The sequence below is a fragment of the Malus sylvestris genome, chromosome 8 (genome assembly GCF_916048215.2).
Source record: "Malus sylvestris chromosome 8, drMalSylv7.2, whole genome shotgun sequence".
Lineage (NCBI taxonomy): Eukaryota > Viridiplantae > Streptophyta > Magnoliopsida > Rosales > Rosaceae > Malus > Malus sylvestris.
In genome coordinates, this window is record NC_062267.1 from 28961023 (window position 1) to 28984971 (window position 23949).

Below are 23949 nucleotides of genomic sequence, written 5' to 3' on the forward strand. Positions count from 1 at the left end.
ATGTAAGGAGGCCGCAGCCTCGAGAGGTTCTCCTCCAACATGCCAACAATCTTCCATGAACCCCCTTTGAGTGCGTAGATTGCAACAAATTCATAATCGACGTAATCTTTATGATTTTGACCACCCAAAAGGACCCTGTAGTCTTGAGTGGTGGAATCGTAGCCGAATCAATAGTAAAGTGGGCTGTAACGAAACCAATCAATGTCCGGTAACTTACGGGCTGTTCTGGTACTAGGGTTCCACAACAGAAGTCTTAAATTTTCATAGTATCCTGTACAGCAATCAAGTCAAGGGCGGAGCTACAGTTGGCTTGGGGGGGCGGATGCCCCCACTGAGATTATTTAAAAAAATAATAAAATTAAAAAAATTGTATGCATTCTAAATCTTATTTATTTTTTATTTTTAAATCCAAACAAAACAACTTTGTTTTGGTTTGTAAAAAAAAAACGTAAACAAAACAGTGTCGTTTTGTATATATTTGAAAAAAAATAAAGTATGTATAATGGGGGACCGCTTCCCCCCCCCCAAATTCCATCTATGTTTCCTTTTTATCATGGATATACAGTCTAGCATTGAGTTTCAGGTTTAAAAAAGATTGGAGACCTTGCAAAAAAATAAAAATAAAGGTTCAATGCAAAAAGCACAAGGTGTATTCTCTGGTTTACTTGCTTCTGACATTAGCACTAACTCTTCCAGTTGCTACTGCAACCGTTGAAATAGTATTTTCAGCCATGAAATTTCTAAAGAATCTATTGAGAAATCGGATGGGTGATCGATGGATGAATGATAACATGGTTATTTTTATAAAGAGATAGATATTTGATAGTATTGGTAATGATGTTGTCATGCAATACTTTTAGAACATGAAAACGCGTCAAGGGATATTGTAAGGAATGTTGTATGGAAAACTTTCTGGATTCATATATAAGTATTGTGTTTAGTAAATTCTTGAGCTTTTTAATTATGACTTTGTTGTTTGAGGATGCCCCCATTCATATAAATCTCTGGTTTCGTCCCTGAATCAAGTGGAGGGTTAATTATTAGGCAGATGAGACCATTGCAAGAACCCACAAGTGATGAATCGTTGAGGCTAGTATCATCTGGAAATTCATCTTCAACGTCTCTACAGCTGCTCGTATTGCTGAAGAAGCGGAGGAGGCGCCGGCAACATTCTTCTTCAGTGATTGGTAGTCAGTGAGTTGGGGAAATCGAAAGGGGAGTGCTCTCCAGTCATAGTGACTTGCATACACAACGGAATTGGAGGAGACATGTGACCGGTAGCCATGAAAGTATCTCGACAGTTATATCGTCATCGTTGGAGGAGAAGATCCGTAATTCTCCGTCATCACCCGCCATAATAGAAAATGAATGACTGAATATATACTTCAAATCGTACGCATCAATCTTTAGGGTTACAATATATATACACACAGATATGTCTTATCTGAAAGAATAAATACAAATCCTACTTCTATCAAATATAGGACTCCTAATATTTACACAACTCATATTAGCTCAAATGGTAAAATTTAATTTGCATCGGGTCTAATATTCTAGTGGACATATGGTGTTGGGTTTCACCTGTTTATCACGGGTTCGACACTCTCTCAACTCTTAAATTATTGTAGCAGTTTCGATCAAATGTGGATGCATTGAGGGGCAGGGGGTCAGCTAACCCCCCGAACTTCAGTGAATGTCTTGGGATAATTTGAGTGATGACCCTCCGAACTTCGGTGAAGTTCATGGATAACTTGGATGATGCCAATTTAAAGATTGGAGTTGGCTTCATACATGCCCTCCAACTTTAAGAGTGGCTCTTCTTTTTTTTTTTTCTTTTTTTTAATAAATATGACTTTGTCAAAACGACATAGTTTTGGACCCTAAGTTTAATAAAAAATAAATAAACACGAAGAGCCAAAAAAATAAACACATGGATGATGGATATGTTACTCGAGGGAGATCACAACGTAGAGCTCAAAGAATCACAAACTTCCATCATTATCATGTGGAGCTCTTTGTTGCTATCGTTGATAAGCAACTTGCGGAATTAAATAGTCGCTTGAAGAGGTAAATACCGAGTTGCTTCTTTGTTTAGCAAGTTTGAGCACGGATGATTCATTCTCGGCTTTTGATGAACAAAAGCTAATTTGTTTATCATTTTATCCGAATGAATTTACTACTTGTCAACTCTTGACACTTGAAGATCAACTTGGGCATTATATTCTTGATATGCTTTCAAGTAATGAATTTTCTCAATTGAAAGGAATTGGTAGCCTTGCAAAAAAAAATGGTGGAGTCGGGGAGGATCAGAGTATATAATCATGTGTATTAGCTAAGTATATTGGCTTTGGTTCTACCAGTTGCTACTGCTTCAGTGGAGAGAACTTTTTCTGCTATGAATAATGTGAAGAATCCATTGCGTAACCGAATAGGAGATCAATGGTTGAGTGATAGCATGGGGGTTTATCTTGAGAGCAATGTTTTTTCTTCCATTGACAATGAAGCAATAATGCAACGTTTTCAAAATATGAAAACACATCGGGAACTATTGTAACTTGTATTGTTACTTATTTGTTCTATAAGTTATGAATGATAGAACCATGGTTTAAATTTAAGGTTATTATATGTCTAAAAAATGTTTGTAAACTTTTACATGTGACCCCCCCCTCCGAAATATTTTTCTTGAATCCGCCACTAGTTTTGATGTTACTGCCTTTTTTTATTGTTTTAATTTTATTTAATTTAGATGTTAATGTTTTTTTATTAAAATATATTTTCAAAAATACTGAACTTACCAACCACCTTACATGTTTTTTAATCGTCAATTTGAGTATTATAAAAGCTTCACCATTTTTAACAATGGTTTAGGTTGGAGGACCACACGTGAATCGTCGTCGGATATTTCCCAATTTCGGCCAAAATAACAGCAGTTAAAGAGAGCAAGCCGCTCAGTGAATGGTTATGGCCGTCAGGCATTTGCCAGTGAGTCTTGAAATGACCACTCACTTTAGGTAAGTTTGTAAGGATATAATTCATCATATGCATCAAAAGAAATGCCAAAACCATCTTGAAGCTACTTATAAGAACCGAAAGCCTTCTAAATAAAGTAAACATCTTTCATTTCTCTTGTCATCCATCCAGTTTCAAACGTTCACATAAATTTCTTTAGCAAAATTTGCTCAACAAAATCTATTTTTTCCTTCTCAAGAGTGCATCGAGGGCGCATAATTAATAAGCCCGAATGAGTCTCGGTAGCTAATGCAATGACATAGAAAGCCTGCAAGGCCTCCATCTTCAGGTATCACATTCTCTTCTTGCTGCTTAGCCGAAAGGTCTCGTTTAGCACACAGGAGCACCGTTTGCAAGCAGCTTCGCCTTGAGGTCAAATTATGTGTAAGTGTACTTGTTACCTTAGATCTTCGAGTATTCTCTCTGCTTAAACTGAACCATAGCGTTTGTTATATTGCATTCACAGCTCTGCCTTGGATTCAAGGTCCTCCTCCGGACTGCCAGTCGCTGATTTCTCTGATGGACTAGGAAGTGGTGCGGGCTCTTGGATGTCCAGTTCGTCACCTAAGATCTTCGCCGTGAATTGCCTTGCCTCCAAATCAAGATCTGGCCATTCAGAAACTATTCTTCGAGCCCCCTGCAACACTCAGGTGAAATTCAGGAAAAATTATTGGACACACTAAACCGAGAAAACGTACCAAGGGTATAATGTCTAGGTGTTTGCTCACTGCTCAGTAAGTAAAAAATCACAAACCAAACGAACACATATCTACCTGAAGTTTGGGTTCCTTTGTCATGGGGTTGTTGCAAAGATCAATGGTTTTTGCTTTGGATTTTGTTGCATTACCGCACCATGACTCGCACCACAACCATTCTTGCGGTAATGAAAAGATGGGTACTGTATGTTGAGCATAGTTTGGAAGATCCTGAAATATGAATGATGAATTTAGCATAATGAATGAAAACAAAATGGAAATATGAATCTACAAGAAGCCTCCAAATTATGTGTTCCCGATATCAATTTGTTGATTTTTCATTTTATTTCCTCCAGAGAGAGAGAGAGAGAGAGAGAAAGAGAATGCATTTGGTTATTTTCACTCGATGGGGGCAGCAAACATGGATCCATTTTCGTTGCTTACATGTATAGAGGTTAAATACTTAAGAATAAAGCAATTGCTTGCCTATATCCTTATGAATAGTAAAGCGTTAGGAAATAATGAAAAAACAATCAAATTTATCCTTGGTAAAAGAGCAGTGTGGCCTGATTTTCAAACCCCTTCTTTAATTATTTCCTTCCTAATTAATCAAACCTTTCACATGTTGGACCCCAAATATTGTTAGCGTACTGTTAGAAACGCGTCCTAGAAAATCAATTTATAGTACCTTAAAATTCAAAGAAAATCAGAGACGTCGCACACTAATTTTTGGCTTCTATGCATCATAAATGGAAGAGTAAGCATGAGACAATGCAATCAAAACTGCGAATCATGAACTTAACCACTTGCCTGGTCCAAATTAGATAAACTGTTTGGGTCCTTGCTAAGAGTCTCGTAGAAAACTCTCAGATTATCTCCTGCTGCAGTCTCTCGAAATTTCTTCAAATTGACAACATATAAAGCACTGCACAAAATCAACACGTCAACTCCACTGGGTTTTCCTTACTGTTTTGTTACGATGTAATTAATTTTTTAGCTTTAAGTCCTGATAAAGCATGTATTGACCTTATGTGGTAGGATCTCCCCCGTAAATGTTCTTTCCAGAAACCCTGTTCCAAAAAATTAACAAGACTTGAGCAATAAATTTGAATTAAGAAATTATTCCCTTAACATTTTAAACGGACACGGATCCAAAAATTGGTAACATATTTGGTAGATGGATGCATAAGTATAGAAACTGAAGAAAACAATGAGCAAAAGAAAAGGTCATTGCTAATTACTTGTCTCCAAAACCGATATCCATCCATATCCCTGTTGTTGTCACAAAATGGAGTATATGCCAGAGGTCGTCCTTTTATATCCATGTCATAGAGCTCTCCCATGTCTGCCCTTACAATTTGATCTGCATCAACAAAAATGACCTGCAGATATTGGAAAATATCGTAGATGTCAAATGTACAAGTAACTAGGGATGAAAACCTAATAAGGCAACAGGGCAATTAGGAATTACATAATGTCAATACCTTTTCCAATGAAAGGGGAAAGATAACGTCAAGGAACAAGATTTTATAGGCCCAAATAATCCGTTGCTTTTCTTTCTGCTTATGCAACCATGTAGGCCACTTGTACGTTATTAGTTCATACTCAAAACCATATTCTTGAGCCATAGGTGGAATGACATCCTGCATATAAGAACAACGACCAAGCATCCATGTTAAGAACTCTCATTTCTTCTCAGCAAGTAAAACAAAACCGTGATAAATTTACAACTTAAACACTTTATAACCTTGAACTGGGGAGAGAGATAGTTCTTTATGAACCAGAATTTGACTGGACGGCGGGTGTTCTTCAAGACACTTAAAATCATGATTTTCAGAAAACGTTCATATCTGCCAAAATATATCACAAGATTGCACGCTTAAATAAATAAATTAAAAGAAGGTAAACGTCCTACCATGATGATGATTGTTATTAACTTACTATTCATTATAATAATTTCAATTATTCTATCATATTATATGATCACAATAGTTTTCAAAATGAAAATTTATTTCAGTATACAACTAAGAGGGCGAAAACCTTTTTCTGAGTATTCAACAATTCATGACTATGGCATTTGGATTATTTGTAAGTGAAATTTTACTGTCCATTTATAATACATGGCAGAAACATGAAAAAAATTTGATAAACAAAAGGATGGTGTAGAATTCACCCCCGAAAAGACTAGAGGAAGCATAAAAGTAAATAAGAAAACAGAAATCAAGAAAGGAAAAACACTTACAGGTGTCCAGAAGCAATAGAGAAAATATTAATCGTTTTTCCATGTCGTCCACCCTTTCCTTGCTCCTAATAATTATCCAAAACCAGATAAGAGAGTATTTTTCAAACACAATCAGAAACCAAGTGGAAAACTGATATATAACAGATACCAAGTGAAACATCAAATATTTTCTCCAATATAGCGTATAATAGTTTCTTATGGTTGCCCAATGCAATGATTGAAAATATGACACATGATAAATTGCAATACCCAAAAAAAAGAATGAAAGTGGTTGAACAAGTTAATACAATCCCGTGAACAGAAGAACGGAAGAGCACAAATTCCTCACCGCTGAAGTCCTTTCACTCTTCTTAGATTGCTCACTGCCACCAATAAAACCAGAAGCCCATTTCAAGAAGTTGGAGTTCCAGCTACTTCCCTGCAACAGAAAGGAAATAAAAATACAAAAAAATAAAAAATGGCATTTGTAAGACTGCAACAAACACATTTTCAGTTATTAACTTACTACATTAGTAGGCGTTTGAACAATTATTTCAAAATAACAGCAAAAACTCACCTCCTTATTATCGTCTGAGTTGTCTTCGCCATCAGGAACCAGCAGTTTCTCATGCTCCTTTCCCTTTTTCTTTGCTACTTCCATGTGAACTACGTTACCCCGTAAATCGTCTATGGTGATACGTTTGGATAATGTTTTGCTCCCACTTCCTTCACCATTCTCTTTCAGAAAATAAAGTTCAGAGCTTCTACCTGGAGCAAGTTGCAAGTACCAAACCCCAGGAGACACTTTCATTTGCCAATAACCCAGATTGGCCATCACAAGAGTATCAACCAAGTGAGGAGTACTCTTAGTACCAATAATCAACTGAAGGCCTCGGGGAGGATCATGATCTTTCTCAGAACAATGACCTGGTTAAGATGACTTGTCAGTGCAAATCACAACATAGTTGGTAACCCTTGCCTCACCATTAACTGGGAGTAAAATTGCATGCTAGTTCAAAGTTACAGTTTATCTAAAAACCAAAAAACAGAAAACAACTAAATCATACCCGTCAGAACAAGAGCTTCAAGTTCAAAAACAGCTTGTAATGTCCGTGTCTCACCAAGATTCTCAAGCAAAATATTATCCAAGTCATGGCTGGGTATGATTAGAAAAAAATTAGTAAAGTTAAAGCACAAAAAGTGTGACTCATAAAGTAACATTGTTCAAAGCATAGCTAATGAAAGTATGGTAACTACAAACTTTGTTAATGATGAAACTCACACTGCAATAACAGGCTCAACTAGCCATGGGTCAGGAACATCAAGATTCATCGTGAGAGTTTTGGACAGTGGCATGTTTGCAAAAAAAGCTTTTGGCCCATTTATTGTGTAGTCAGTGCTGCTGAAGTCATCCTGCAAATATGGCACAACTGAGAGTGTGAAACAGATGTCCACATTCCAATGGAGCGAATAGTTTTAGGGCTATAACTAAACATTCATCTGGCATACCACTGTTGGTAGGACGTATCTGTAGTAATTCTTCAGAGGAAGATCAATAAGAGAACTCTGCCATGAATTCAATTGTTAGAATGAGGAAAATATTAAGAGTACCGCAGCAGCAAGTAAACTGCAAACTAACCAAAGGCTATTTGGTTTGATGATGGAAAATAATGTTTGGAGGTTATAAACGTACTATCAACATATAGATACCAAGAAAAACATCACATAACAACCTTGTTATTAATTGTAGAACTCAAAACTCATAAACAGCTTCAATGTGAAACAGGTAACAACACAACATGACTTATGAAAAAAGGACAAACCTCAAAAGACTAACGCCAAAATAAATAAATAAATTCTGATGCTATGTTTCATTTTAAAATGTCGGTTACTACTCTTCTTTTCCTTTATCTAGCAGTCATACACCTCTTAATTATTGTAAATTAAAGTCTATCCAGAACAAAGTGGTGTTATGTTATAGTCAAAATGAATTGGCATCATATCAACGCCAATCCATTATAACTTAATTGATTTTTCATTCCCAAACATGAGAAGTTTGGGTGTGTTGCCAGGGAGAGATATGATGGTTGTTTCTTCTGACGAAGAGGGTCTGGTTTTGGGCATCCACATGGGCTTCCCATTTCAGAGTAAAAGTAATGATCATTCTGTTATTTTGTCTGATTGGATAGTTGTTGAGTGTCTTAAGATTAGTTTTTCTGTTTTTAATATTTTATTTTAATATCTGTGTTGGCCCTAGTTCTTAGAATTTGCTAGTGAGGATCTGTGAGCCACTAGACAGCTTTCCTGTGTTCTTCATTCTTTCACATTCCATTAATGAACATCTGTTTCTTAAGGCTTTACCAATCATAAGCCAAGCATGCAATTTCTAGATCGACTTTAATGTAAACCAAACATCCATATTGGGTCATCGACATTAATCAGATTTTAGCCATGTTTGTAAATGGTGACAAAAATTTCCATCCCTAAATCTCTTTTCATACCAGCAACATTGAGAAAGTCAGACTTGGAAAATAAAAAGGATATCTAAGCTTCTGATGCAACAAGTACTGAATAAAGAAGGAAAGATGATTATGATGAGGAAAAAATGCAGTATAGATATTTTGTTGAATCCTTTTATCTGCTGAGGAGACCAGGGAAAGGCAGAAAATGTAGAAAAAGTGTTGTCTTGCTTGAGTCCTCTATGAAAATAGAAAACTCGGAAGTTAATAATTCATATGAATAAACATAGTGAATTTGATAAAAACACTGAAAAAATTAAGATGATAATTAAATAGCTAAGTGAAAAAGAATGGTTCGGATCAAGAAATCACATTATGAGGTAGACGACACAATAGGGTGGTCCATTCCATATTAAGTAATCTATTTTTCGTGGAAAAGAAACAAATTGTATTGCACAGAAACAATAAGTTACAAATGGAGTAGACAAGATGGCAAAGACTTAAATGAAAAGAAACACCAAAGAGGTAAAGGTGATCATGTATCACATAAATGAAGTACAAGCAACGAAGCAAATAGTAACTCACCAACGGATTTAGTACAATCCTCATGCTAGGCTGAACATATTTCCATAGAACTCGAAGAATTGATGATAGTTTCTGCCCAAATGGACTTAAAGGATCAACAACTGCATCGATATGAATACTAGCATTTTCATTGTTCAAAACAATGGCACTGTAAAGAATAAAGAAAAAATAAGTGTAAGATATAAAAGAACATTAAAATCACATAAACTACCTATCCGTGAGAATCAACTCAATAACAATAATCGTCTCTTAACCATGATAGTTGATACATAAATTTCAAAAGCTTTACTTTTGTAAACAACAGAAACTAACATAAAAAGCAGATAACAATACAAGAAACCTACAAAAGATGCCTCATTCGATTTTAGTTTTCACCAAATCCTACAAACTACAATCAACAGCCTACTTTGAAGGCTTTGGGCTTGTTTATTCATACTTAAATGATTTTGCACACAACTCCATAAAATGTATTATTTATATACACCCAAGTATCCAGGAGAACTGTCACTAAAGAACACACCGGTGCTTTTCTATTAAATATTAGATATCTATCTATGATATCGAAACTGTTTACAAGGTATAGTGAAACTGAATGATAATGAGCCATAAAGTTGTAATTCCACATATATACATCGACTCAAAGAACCAATTATCTGTTTACCTATATTGTGCATTCAAAATGTCAAAGCGGGCACTTTCAGAACTTCGATCCCGCATAGCCATGGAAGATGACACAAGCATGATAGTATCACTAATGAATTTGCTGCACAAATCATTTTATAAAATCACCATTAGTCTTTCCATGAATAAAAGAGACTACGGCCAACAAATAAGATCAACATCAATTTCAATAAACAAAATTCTAGTGAAGAAAAAATATCACCAAAAAATAGCCACCAATCCCATGTTCAAAAATGATAGTAGTGGTGTTGATAGAACTCATGGTGGCTTGAGTTTACAGAAATATTTCTGGACAAATTGATCATTAGAATTTGCAACGCGAAAGCAGTTATTAATGAATTAACACATAATACGGTGAATACAGGAGCTTATCAGACAGCCTAGTCCAGATTAACAGAAAGATGGATCTTCCAAATATGGACAGTTCATTTTACCCTAATGTACTTGCACCAGAGGATGGATCTTCCAAATATATAGAAGTCAAAGAAAACAGAGAAATTTAAGCGGTTCTAGTCAACAGCGCACATTGTACAGCTACACAAAATAAGTGTTAAAACTAACAAACCTTGTTAGGATGTCGGGATCCACATCCTGCCACTTCACTTCTTCAATAATTTCCACAATGTGCTTTATTCTCTGGGCAAACTCTAGGGACTCTAGAAGACGTAAATCATGGCTCAAGAATGTGCCCCCGTCATTTACAAGTGTCACCTATTGGATAATGATTTCATTAATAAAGTCATAACCGCCAAGATTGGGGAACTTATTGCAAAGATAATCATTTAAAAATACTAAATCTCTAGACTATGTTCAAATTAAATAAACTAAGAAACAATGACCAAAGGAACGGATTGTTATGCAAACAGAAAATGAAAAATTGGTCCAACAAACCAATCTTATTTAGTTAAAAGAGTTCAAATAACATTTAATATGACTTCCAACCAAGTAGAATGTCTACAAAGAAGACTCACCCTTCCATTAGTAATGACTGCATTAACACCAGTTTCAATGCCAAGCTGCTTATAAAAAAAATGGGATACCTGGAAACCATCATAAACAGCTATCGTAAGAACATTCTCACAATGGATAACCACGGTTTGATCACAGAGAGATTTCATAGAACTATTTGTAAGGACCTTTAGCAGGCCAGTTTTTATCAGGACAGTAGACATCTGGTGAAAGTAGTAAACTTACATGTAAAGATAAAAAAGCCAAAGCATACAGATAAACGCATACCTTATTCATATATTTTCTCAATTTGTCATCAGAAAATTCAGATAGAGCAAATCTATAGGCCTTTGATGACAATCCATTAGCCTCAGCCAATTCACAGACTTTATCTATAAATGCTTGAGTGCTCTCAGCACCCTTAGATGATGGAAGCAAATAATTATGTTCATAGAACGAGCACATCTGATCCAGGAAATCTAACACCTTTTTCTTATGGCTGCATAATAAGTCAATGAAAATTTAACATGAGTTATGCATTCATTGACAGAAACCCATTAAGCTTTGATAAGAATACAAACCTATACAAGGATGCAGTGATTTCAAACACCTTCACAAAAAGATGCCTAGAGACATCAGCATCCTGATTGACACTGAAAAGCACACCTACTCGAGCACGATTGGACGCTTCTATCTGAATTAAGAGTAAGTACAATAAATACCAAACATAAAGCAACATAATAATTATGATAATAGTGATGAACATGTTTAGGGTGAAATGATGACAGCAAAATACATAATACAAATTTGAAGAATTCAAGTAAGATTAGTATCAAGGTTAAAACCAGATAGTGCAAGCCTTCACGAAGCAGCTTCGTCCCTTTCTTTGATGCAATATTAACAGCTAGAAGATGGGTCACAGGCTTCAAATCATCCATAGCTGGGTGCAATAAAAATAAACCATGTGTTATAACTAATAATTAACTGAGGAAAATTGGATGTATGAACTAATATTTTCAACCAAAAAACAGCTTACTTTCGGGAGAATGCAAATAGTTAATATCATTTAAGACACCTTCCCCTCCAAAAACAGATGTAGACAGAGAAATGAACCTTGGCTTTCCACCAGCAATAATCTGGAAAACCACACTGCATGTTAAACAATTGAGATATATAAATATTCTAAATTTTGGATTAAAACCATTGTAAAATGATCACCTGTGGATTATAGCGAGTAGTACCACTTTCTGACAGAAACTTATCAAGAACATCTGTTCGCGAATTTATATGCCCATAGTACACTTGCTCCTGTATTCTGGGCAGCTCATCATTCATGGAATTTATAAGAGCCTCCTGATCAATGCAAACCAAAACAAATCATGGTTTACAACATCTAGGAAACCAGAATACATAAAAAATTTATGTGAGACAGTAGCTTAATAAAATGATTAGAGATACAGATATTATAAAATGGATAAAACTGAAGTTGATAGGTAAAAATTAAAATCAAATTGCAAGTGCAAGAATGATAAAGTTTGATATGTTAGGCATATTGCATGTTGAGATTGTGCCTTCTAAGCTCACTCTATGGATTCAAATACCCTGTAATGAGAGGTGCAAAGATTGCTGAGTTTAACTATAAGCGCCAATGGTCAGGGAAATCAAAATGATTAAATATATCCGAGATGAAGGGCCCCTTTGATTACAATTTTGTATTTTTGGTTTTTAGTTTTCTCTTTTTTGTGCTTCAGATATGAGGAAGGTATATGGAGGAAATGAGGGATGAAGGGTGATGAAAGAGAGGGAAAGAAATAAAGAACGAGTGAATATACATCTTGAAAGTGAAAACAACATCAATAGCTTTGGTTTTTAGTTTCATTTTGTGTGCCTTTCCCTATACATTTCTTCCTACATCTCTCCCACCATCCTTCCTCCACTCTTTTATATCCCTCATTTCTCCCATGTATTTCCTTTCTTTCTCTAACACAAAAACAAAACTAAAAATGAAATGGGTATCAAACAGGCACTTACATAATTAATCAGAAAGTCAGATAGCATAAAGTTGAAAAATATTGACATATTGACTGCTTCAGTTTTAGGAACTTCAGGCTGTCAACTGCAATTGATTCTGGATGGTGGAAATACTAAATATATAGCTGCTGTTAGGTCATCCCTCCTGGGACCCCATTAGTGGGACCAAGATGGGGTAACGAGTATTCTACTTAATTCTTAGATAAGTAGATTTATTATTGTGAAGATTTATCTGAAGATCTCAAACAACACCTCATTCGATTCCAACACAAGCCCATTCATCAACAAGCAACACTGCAGCTTCGCCAAACCCAGCTTAAGGATAAACATGGAGCTTTCTTGAGAAAGTTCCTTGAAAGTTTGCTCCTTCTCCAGCTTTAGCAATAAATCTTGAGGTGGAGATTTTGCTTTGGGCCTACAAAAGGAGAATGAGCACATAATTCAGATCATTCATAAATATAATAAGGTAAATGTATATTTGTTTGCAATCCTCATTAACATACAAGTATTGATATCACCATAAAATTTATGAAACACTTACAATACAGTTTCTACAAATGCTCCTTCCACGTGGTGCGTTTCAAGAGCATCATCGGCAGAATCTTCAGAATCAATCCGCAATTTGTTTATCTGACATGTCCAGAATCAAACAGAATAACATTGTTTAGGCATAAGAATTATAAACTATTATTTCCCACCGCATTCTCTTACAAGTCATAAATAGCATCAACAAATGTCACTGCACATCGAGAAGTAACATTACACAAGAGGATGACTGGAAAATACAGGGACCACTTGAAATCATTTAAATTACAAGAGAAAGCAACAAAAAGGTAAAGGGTTTTCATTGGCACTTGTCCTTATCTCAGTTGCCTCACTGAATGAGTTCAACATGAGGCCCATTTATTTTCAGCCGAGGCTACAAACATACAAAAATGGAAAATTATTATTCAGTAGTATAAAGAATTTCACTGTGTTCAAGTACAGGATACAATGTGTCCCCTTTTTTCCAAGGATGTAGCTCCCCTATATGCTATAATGGATAAAGTCTAGTTCTTATAATCAATCTAAAAAACAAAAAGAAATAAGAAGCAGAGAAAAAAAATAACAGACAAACACAGATTTTCAACGTGCTTAACAAGAAACAGGTCAGGTGCTTTAGAATAGTCAATTAAGCAGCAAAGGCATATAATTAGGGACACTTAACCACTTAAGCAAACTTAGCACACAGAACAAACACAAATTAATGCAATAAAACAATATTGCGACATCATTACAACAGAAAAGCAGATCAAAAGCAACCATGGTAAAAAAATAGGCTGATCATTGAAGAACATGCAGTCAGAAGAAGGGATGAGTTATGGGATAAAGTCTGTTTATGGTCATCACTATAGCATCTGTTTCACAGACTTTAGAGATTTATCGTTTTCAGATATATGGCTTAACTGCAAAGCCGCTATTAGTTCAATTTATGGAGTTACATAGAGGTTTTAAGTTCCCCACTCAGTGGGAAAAGGCTTTGTTGTTGTTGCATAGAGGTTTTAAGTTCAGGATGATCACATTCATTATCTGGTTGCTGTTTATGTTTTACTTTGTGGACAGCTTGTCCGCTCTTGTATTTTAATTGGTTCAAGCGAAAAGCTTTCGTCTATTTTTTTAAATATTAATATTATATTGTGACTGCAAAATCTTTCTAATGGGATTTCTATTAATATATACGGATAAATATTTGGCAGAAGCATGGGAATCACACTTACGTTGCTCAAAAACTGGAAAGCTGTTTGAATTCCATGATTCTCCTTTATATAAATGAAGAGTCGTATAATCTGCAAAGAAAAAACATTTTCAAGAATTGCTGCTATAAGACATGAACAATATTTTGTATATGAGTTGAAAGCAGAGACATATGGAAGCTGGTTAATTAAATAGCCACAAAAGAATAACGAAATAAGAAAGGCTGGAGAAGAAATTACGAAGCTGGACATATCCTCCTCAATTTCATGGTCATCTTCGCTGCCACTAGTTTCGATATGATTGATGAACTTCGAAGAATACAGTACAACTCCAAATCTCATAGGAAAATTATTCTCGTACAAAGACAAAATCATGTCAATGGACTGCAAGATTTTAACAATAAAAACATCAGTACACATAACCAGAAAATTAACACAAAGCAAGAATATTACATATCACTTGGTAGGGAGACATAAAACTTACCTGAAGACCGCAAACAGTTGATGGATCAATAACAGAAACTGCATGGAAAAGGTTTTTCCGTATATAACGTATCTGACCGGGGAACACTGGCATCAAAATCTACACAAAATAAATTGTAGGAATCATATTTCCAGAAGATCATGGACATTTGATGCCATCCAAAACTGAGAGAAAAAAGCTGAAAGAAGCGATATATCCACCTCATTTAGATTATTCCTCCATCGCCTATACATAGCATCTTCTTCTATGTTATTTAGATATTGAACATGATTTGAACGAAAATCTACACGGAGCATGTTAGATTCTGGAGGAGGCAGACTTGCAAGGAGTTTCCGTACAGTGCTATGAGGAATCTGTGATAATTGATAGTAAGAATAAAGCCAGCCAACTTAAATGCATTGAATAACACTGTTCAAGGCTACTACATATCAATGTTGAAAGTAAGCTAAAAGAGCTAGGCCAGGAGCTTAGTAACTAAAGTCAGATATGCAATGACCTTAGACCAAGCTCAACCCAGCCCAACTCCTAATCCATCGTCTAAGCTGGAATTCACCCATAAAGGATGACCAACTGATATCTCACCCTGGACCATGGTAAACATTTTTAAGCATAAAATAGAAACGAGTGGCATACCAAACCAAGGATTCGTGTACTCTATTCAAAGGTATTCAACTGATTGACCAAAGAAGATTAATGATAGTGTCAGGTCATATACTTAAATAAGGTCACCTGTGAATGAAATTCTAATCTAAAAGTTGCTCTTCGCAACCAAAAATATTGCTTCTGAAAGACAAGTAATTTATAAAGAAAAACAAAAACATAGAGGGAATGGGGTCAAAATACACATATTTAAACTCCATACCATTGGGTGAATAAAATTCAAGGTTAGCATTTCAATTGATGGAGTGAACAGTCCTTTACTAACTTGGCCACATATTAGCCCATCATGTACACTCTTCCAGCTAATCATAGCTAAGATTGAATGCCTACCTTCAACTTTGAAAACTGATCAGCCAATGATAAATCTTGATGAACCAAGTCAAGCAACCTATGAGAATATCAAAGAAATGCAATGTCAGAGGTTAAGCAGATAAGCATTAATCTTAAAAACACTTGAATGAGTGTCAAATGAACAACAGAAAAGTTGAGCATTTAACAGACTAAGTTGACCAGTTGTTCAACTTCATACACTTGTAATTAATTATTAAACAAACTGTTGCATATTTCTTTGAGTTTCTCAATGTTTCAAATTTTTGCATCATTTCACTGACAGTTACAAAACAATTATGTTTCCAAACAGATTGAAACAGCACATGCAACATGAAATAAGTTCCTTCTACACTACTTATGGAGGATAGTAAACACCAAGTACAAGCATGAAAGAAAGACTCAAATATTACAGTAGGAGAGCACTCTATAATTTTGAACAAGCTCATTTCAAACTGCCAAAGTAATCTATGATGAGATCATATATGAAGGTAATTTATGACGATATACATGATTAATATGATTTCAAACTGCGAAACACAGTAGAGCATGGGTAATGTCTACCAATTGATTAATATGATGACAAAATATTTTTAACTAAATTAAACATTTAATAGATACAAAAATGGAAGAATAAAAAAAAAACTTTAAGTCATGTTCACATGGGAAAAAATTTCTAAGAAATATAGAAATCTAACAAAGATTCTTCTAATTTCATGTGCCCTAAGGTGTATATCTGTAATTAACCGCCAAATAGAAAGTGCTTCATGACATAATATTAAACTATAATGTATAAGATCGAAAGAAAGCCTGTACCTTTCCGCCTCAGCTACACATTTATCAAGCTAAAAGAATTGGTAATAACAAACAACTACATGCATCACCACCAGGTGATACTATAAACAGTGATAATTGTGCAAGTTCTTTGGTGTGAAATGATGAAAAGAACTTCAGTAAGAGCAAAAGCATTACAGATAAAGGTCAATATCTTCAATATTGAGTAAAGCACCATTCAGAGCCATTAAGGACTTGCCAGGTGGGATCATTCTCTGGTTTGCACTTATTTCATCTTTAACTGAATCATTGAGCTGCAAAAGAAACGCTCAGTAAATCAATGACAATAGCAAAAAAAAAAAATATATATATATATATATATATTTTGAAATATTTTTAAAATGAGACAATACTTTAACATTCGAACCAAACTCAAAATGTGCAAACAAATTTTTTGCACAAATTTTTTACCTTCATGCGAGATAAGGAAGAGACAATGCTCGGGAAATTTTGATTAATTTCCTGCATTGCTTGCAAAGGATCAGAGGCTTGAACTATCCGCTGTGCAGTTTGATGTCCTAAATCTGTTGAACAGAAAACCATTAGTATACTGTAGTTCATCAAAATCAGGAGAAAAGCCTTAACGTGCAGATACCTTTTAGTTCCCAAACATCAAGTGTATCAGATATTGTTGATGACAAAAGATAATCCCTGAATGTCATTATCTCTGAAGTGAGTTCAGGTTTGCGTTCCTGCAAAGTGGATGGAAGAAAATAATGAGATCCAGAATTCAAAATTACTCATTATCCACAAACTGCAATAACTCCATCACTATCACAACTGACATTGTTAATAATAGCATCAGATCAAGGCAAGAGAGCACACACTCACTGAGAAGCATTAAATCAACTCAACAAAAATTTTAATGCAAAACCAGATGACAATTGGTGCAATAATATAATCTTAATATGACAATTGAACAATCTTTGTGAACCTTTGTTTTTAAAAATACCTACCTTCTAACATCTGAATTCATCTTTAATCACAGAATTAATCATCTTTCATAAATTCTGCCAACCACATAATTTATTTCTACAAAAACAAAAATCATGTGAGGTCCACTTTCTTCTCTCAAGTTATCAATCAAACTTTTTGAAAAGGGCTTCACAATTATTGGAATAAGATTAGTTCAAATGTTTTCCACATATTTGGGTGATTTGTTAGTCATACCCTGAATATAAGCACCACAGGAAAAAAAATACAAAACTGGATTCCTGTTATTTCAGCAATGATACCAACACAAGACGACAAGCTTTAATGTGTCCGCTACTTTCTTTTGTTTAACATTATTTGGTTTCAGTAAACCTATGTATTCATGTAAAAGTGTCCATTCTTTTATTTTAAGCTTTCCAGTGAAAGCCAAAGAGAGTAAAAGTGTCCATGCTTAAAACTCTGAATCTTATATTTTTAAGAACAAAAATTATTGTAATTTGTGCTATTTGTTGGTGTAAAAGGTTGGCTCAATACAAGCCAAGATGGATGTGAAGAGAGTCCCACGTCGGAGAAGTATAATCTAAGGTTTAAATATAGATGTTCCACTTCTAATTGCACCTGAGGTCCATTGGGCTTGATACCGCCCAGGGGATTGGGCCTAGGTCGTAAGTGGGGACAATATCGGTGCATGGCAGCCTTATTAGTGGACACTTATGGGGCATGTGACTCAACACTAATATATAAAGGATAACAAACCAGAATTTTGGAGAATATAAACCCTCTGACTTCTTGGCTGAGATCTTCAATCCTAGGATCTTCTAGTGTGACACCTGCAACATAAACCCGGTACTAATGAGAAATATTTTAACCCAAAAAAAATCCTAAGAACAATTAAACATGAGTACATGCACAAAACATATTTTTGTTTCCTGCAATTAACAAAATAGCAGAAAAACATGGAGATGCAAGGGAAAAAAAGAAATATTCAAAATACTGCCCAATTCATATTTCATGATAATTGCAACTTTCCAGCCTAACTGAGTCTTTTTATAGAGAGTCAAGATATTTTTAGAAGAAGAGTAAAGAGAGTCAAGTATATTCAAGTTGTGTTGAGCGATAAGCATGCAGACTACTACTCAAGATATTGTGTGCATGTGGAAGCAGCTAATCCGAATCTCTCTTAAGTTGGTCAGCAGAATGACTTAGGTACCCGTTCATGCATGTTTAGGAGGCTAAGCAGCTTTACAAAATTTCTTAATCTCTGGTAATTATTGGCGTTACTTGTTTGAAGTAGTTGAAAGTTTTTATATTTTTTGTAAATAAGTGGTCTATCTTGGAAAAAAAAAATGGTTATATGCAACTCGCTCAAGTGGAATCCAATTGCACTCTCGTAGTTTATGGAAGAGTGTAGCGATGTTTTTTAAGTGCAAATGTATCAGTGGTTTTGAAACTGAGTGGAAAACACAATTCTATCTCAAAATGGTTGATTCGTATACATTGTATTCACTCATTCCATCGTAATCTCATTTCTTGTTAAAGACTGCATGTCTGAGATTATCAGGTTTACTAAGGTTTTAGAAACATATACAAAATTTTCACGACTTGGGATAGTGTATGCCTTGCACATTTTGAGATTTACAAAGTTTTCAATTTAATTATCATCACACATCTTTCATATATACTATTATTAATCAAGGAACAGTTCAATGCCTACATTTTTGCATTCAAACGACCTTAAGATCTTGGGACATGCCTCAAGAGCTTGAGAAGACAAGTCAACAGAAATTTCTAAGGGCAACAGCTAGATTCAATTATTCTAACCTTTCTTTATAGCACTATCATCCATAGCCTTATATTCCATATTCTTCAAAGCAAGTTCCACTCCATAGCCTCCTAAGTTTAACGAATCTCTTGTACCAACAGCACCACAACGGTCAATCTCCACATCACAGCCAGAAGGTAATACTTGTCTAACGACGTACTTAACTTTTCCCTGTAAGTTATTGGGCCAATCTTTTAGAAAGATTTTGTATATATTAAATACAAGCACGCACAAAGGAGTTATCAAGCAAACAAATATATGTATTATGTGCATAAAACTATGCATGCAACACTCACCTTTCTTACATATGCATCAATATTCAATACATATAAATAAAGTGTACAACATGATGTATTAACCTCTTTTGCAGCTTCAACTAGGGTGAGATGGAACGCCCTAAAGCAATCAGTTCCAAGAGCTCCATAAAGAACAGCAACTGGACTTCCAACACTTGAATCAAAATGGATGTGATCAAATTCGAAAAGTTCAGGCTGCTGAAATGAATCTCCAGAACTGCAAACCAAGAAAAATAAAGTAAGGAACTGTGCCCAAATGGCAACTCTTACTAGAGATAGAGAACAAGGCAAAATGAAAGAGTGTTCTCACGAATCTCTTGGACTTTGAAGCCAAATTTTCAAGTCTGCTGGATCAAGGAACAGTGCACCTCCAGTATCCACCCAACAACATTTCCCATTAGGGCTTTTCGGGTTTCGACCAATGTTCAAGGGATCTGACCTTTTACTTTCCACATGTTCATTTGTTTCAGAAATTCCACTGTCATTGCTTGAATTAGTTTCATCAACCGGAGGAAAAGAAGACAGAGACTCTGCAGCTAATTGCCTATAAAGAACCAATCTTGGAGATGTAGATCTCATCATAAGAGAGAATTCAAACAAAGATGCCAATGGTTCGTTCAAAATAGAGAGTCCGTGCTTTACAATTTTTTTTAGGCAGCCTTTAGCAGTATAAGATTCAGCATCATCCTTCTCACTATTATGCCAGGCATCAATGAAGTCCCAAAAATGGTCTTTTTGTTCTTTAGATAGTAATTCACTGCATTAGAAAACAGGAAGCTAATAATAGCTTAGGAAAGGCACAATAAATGAAATAAACTATATTTACAAAAAGCAGATGAAATAATTTGCTGATTCCAATCGAGAATTCGAACTCCAATTTTAACTTACCTAAAGAATAATCACCTAATAGACATGATTCTGCTCTAACCATCATATAATCACAATACTCATAACATATGCTACTTTTTTTTTTCTTTTTTTTTAACACGAAACAAAAAAAAATAAAACAAGGAATTACAAGATAGAGGCTTTCCGATTTGATCAAATGACAGAAACAGAGGATCTCTCTATATTCCAAAACCCCTAAAAAGCACTCCACCTCCTCAGCCATAACATTCTCAAAATTCTTCATATTCCTTTCTTCCCATACCACCTAGAAAATTACCATCATAGCACTTCTCCCAAGCACTATCCTTTTCTTTCCACCGAAAAACTTCAGATCATTCAAACGAAGCAAATCACTTGTGCATCAGAGTTCCAAGACAATTAGTTCTCTAAACTCAAAAACCACCTTCTGTTATCTAAGACTTTCCAGAGGAAGCTCATTCACGTGCTTACTTTAAGTTTATTCTTACATAAAGGTACATTCAAGATGATCATCCCCTTCAAGATACAGTAGCTCATTCTGTTTACTCGTGAAGTAAATAGCAGAGCCCACCCCCAATGCTAGTTATCACTGAAAGGAATCATTTTTTTGGTCATATTTAGGGAAAAAGACAAACGATCCCGGAATAATGTCACAACCGCTACCATCTAAACCACATCAAATTAAAGAATTATTTCATTTCTATTTACACTAGAACGAATTCAAAAAGTGTTCAAATTAATTTAAAATTGATTATCTCCAATTAAAAAAGTTTGAATCTTTCACATTACTCCCACATTTCTCTTCCGAAATAAATCCACTCGGTTCTTAGTTCTCTTCCTACAAAATTTTAACAATGCTGGGATTATATCCCTCATCTCATTGCCCCATTCTATGGCGCTGCCAAAACGCATTCCTACTCAACCATCATCTTCCTAATTCATAAAAGCATCCGCTTCGCAGTAGCTTAAAACAATAACGGATTAGACATTACCAACAACTCCATGGTTCAAACTTAACCAACACAATAAATTCCAAAAGTTATCAAGACATAAAATTTGGAAGGAAAGCAGCGTACCCGGCTTCCAGGAGCAATGGAGTACCCGACCACTTGGCCCGAACCGCAGCTTGAACATTCTTAGGCCTCCGATTCTGAGCCGAAACCAAACCGATTCCTGACGCTCCCAAACACACCAAGACGATCACAGCACAAAACGCAGATTTATAACGGGTCCCCATTTGCAGTTTCCGAACGAAACAGAACGGGTTCGGATCCTTCAGAAGCATACGGGTACGGATAGATCCACCATCCACAGAACCAGAAAACGAAGCTCGTCTGGGATTTTTAAGGCTTTTCGGCTGAGGAGGGAGAGCGTAGACTGAACGAGAAGACGACTCTGTTGTGTGTGAGGAGAGTGCGGAGAGTGAGGAGAGTAGACTGTACTATCGGGGGTGTATTGGTCTTTCTGTGAGATGTGCAAGGGTGTTTTAGTAAATTCAGTATTGGTCGACAAGTAATAGTATGATATGACAATGATGACGTGTTGTTTTGTGATTGCATAACGTATTGATTCCGAAGGATAGATTTTTCAGTGTCTTCGAAACACGGTGTGGTATATCATATGTTATTTATACAAGTTGAAGAAAAAAAATTCAAATGTCCCTTAATTTGTATAGCAATATACGGTGTATGTGCTCGTGCTCTAGGCATACTAAAAAATAAACACCATGCAATCACAAATTTTTTGTTGTTATTCAATATACGTGACATGATTAAGTATGGTGAACGAATACAAGCCACCAATTATACCTATCTTGTCTTTAGAGATGCAAGTTGGAATTGTGTTTCTAATTTTTCAACAAGGTCAACTGATGTCAGCATCGCCACTAAGAAAACACATTTCCTTGTTAGCATTTACAGTTGCCTTTAATTGTCATTAGACTAGTGTGATTAGTTACTATACAAATCTCGGAATTTGAATTTATTCAAATGGAAATCCAGTTAAAGAAGAGAAAACTGAGTGAAACGATGTATTATAGGATGGCTCGAGATATGTCAAATATTATGTTCTAGTATTGAAATGAAAGTACATCCTATGTTTTGAATAGGTTTTTTTTTGTCAACTAATAATATGAACATGAATAGGTTAATAACATAAACATCATATCATACGAAAATTATATTTGCGGTCCATGCATCATAGTAAATATTTCATGTTATCAAAGCTAATTAAAATATCGAAATTGAAATTGTGTTTTAGAATTTACTTGATTGATGAAATTGAGGAGGCCTTTGAACTTGGTTGTAGAAGATCATTCTCCAAATTCGTAGTGTAATGTCAAGAGCATGTGGATAACGTGTATATGCCTATTTTAATGAAGGGAGAGAAGAGGGCGCGGCACAAGGATAGAGAGAAAAAAAAGAGTTGGGGACTTTCTGTGGTGGTCTTTGTCATCATTAGACCCTTTATTTACATGTAAATATAGTAGACTTACTTGACCTACAAATAATGAAATAGTTAATAGGGAAGATTTAAAAGATAATCCTAAACACTAGGGGTGGGTTCGAAATATCGAAAACTGAAGAAAAAAACCTAACCGAAAGTGTAAAACTGGACCGATCTAGTTTAGTTTGGTTTGGGTTCTGGGGTTCGAAAATCGAACTGAACCGAATTATAAATAAATATTATTTTTTCCCTTAAACGGCGTCGTTCAGTCCAATTTATATTTTGTAGCGCATGCTTGCCTTCTATCTCCATCTCATCCCCAGCTCCGGCGCTCTTAGCCTTTTCCACTTCATCTTCTTCCTTCCCGGCGACATGTGTCACATCTCGTCGTCGCTGTCTCACTCTCAGTCTCTCACCTCGTGACTGGTGACCCGCGACCCATGAGGCACGACTTCCTCTCGTCATTTCGAGTCTCAAGTCTCAAGCCACAAATTTCCTCATTTGTAAGGTCAGTCTCTCACCCCCTGATGTGTTTTGCAGATTTTATATTTTTCAATTTCGTTGGTTCTGATGAATCTGATATGTAGCTTTTCAATTTCATGGTTTTGCAATTTGTTTTGGGTATGCTGAATTTGGTTAGGTAACTTCATTTATGAACACTATTAGATTATTAGTTGAGGTTTGATTAATTTGGAAAGTACATAGGGTTGATTAATTTGTTTTGGGTATGCTGCTGGATTTGGTTCTGCAATACCTTTGGTTTGTCTCCCTTCAGTGCAAATGGAGGCCAAAACGAGTTAGGGGTGAGGATCGGAGATCAAGAAATACCAAAGAGCGACCGTTTTCGTTACCTAGGATCTATCTTGCAAAAGAACGGAGAATTAGATGGAGATCTCAACCATAGAATACAAGCTGGATG

General features: G+C 35.5%; 1 protein-coding gene across 1 annotated transcript; it reads right to left on the reverse strand.

Moving 5' to 3' along the window:
* Positions 1 to 3095: 3095 nt before the first annotated feature.
* LOC126632535 (UDP-glucose:glycoprotein glucosyltransferase-like) lies at positions 3096 to 22005 on the reverse strand. The gene is made up of 37 exons (XM_050302957.1): positions 21662 to 22005; positions 20029 to 20475; positions 19782 to 19935; positions 19422 to 19593; positions 18357 to 18430; positions 17263 to 17359; positions 17079 to 17191; positions 16806 to 16921; positions 15837 to 15894; positions 15047 to 15199; positions 14847 to 14945; positions 14603 to 14746; positions 14387 to 14455; positions 13171 to 13259; positions 12882 to 13044; positions 11817 to 11951; positions 11635 to 11734; positions 11444 to 11538; positions 11180 to 11292; positions 10887 to 11097; positions 10622 to 10690; positions 10216 to 10361; positions 9631 to 9732; positions 8970 to 9117; positions 7435 to 7491; positions 7208 to 7338; positions 6993 to 7081; positions 6503 to 6852; positions 6275 to 6364; positions 5947 to 6011; positions 5452 to 5554; positions 5189 to 5347; positions 4946 to 5086; positions 4731 to 4774; positions 4515 to 4629; positions 3783 to 3935; positions 3096 to 3646 (listed from the first exon to the last, which is right to left on the reverse strand). Exons 1-37 carry the CDS (start codon positions 21868 to 21870, stop codon positions 3470 to 3472), a joined length of 4950 nt encoding a protein of 1649 aa, XP_050158914.1. The 5' UTR covers positions 21871 to 22005; the 3' UTR covers positions 3096 to 3469.
* Positions 22006 to 23949: the final 1944 nt, after the last annotated feature.

Coding starts and splice junctions, on each gene's coding strand:
- LOC126632535 (XM_050302957.1), bottom strand. CDS start 21,870: ATGCTTCTGAAGGATCCGAACCCGTTCTGTTTCGTTCGGAAACTGCAA. Junction 13,260..14,386: donor CTTTCCAGTTTTTGAGCAAC/GTAAGTGTGATT, acceptor TGGACATGTCAG/ATAAACAAATTGCGGATTGA. Junction 11,293..11,443: donor GTGAAGGCTTGCACTATCTG/GTTTTAACCTTG, acceptor CTCTTAATTCAG/ATAGAAGCGTCCAATCGTGC.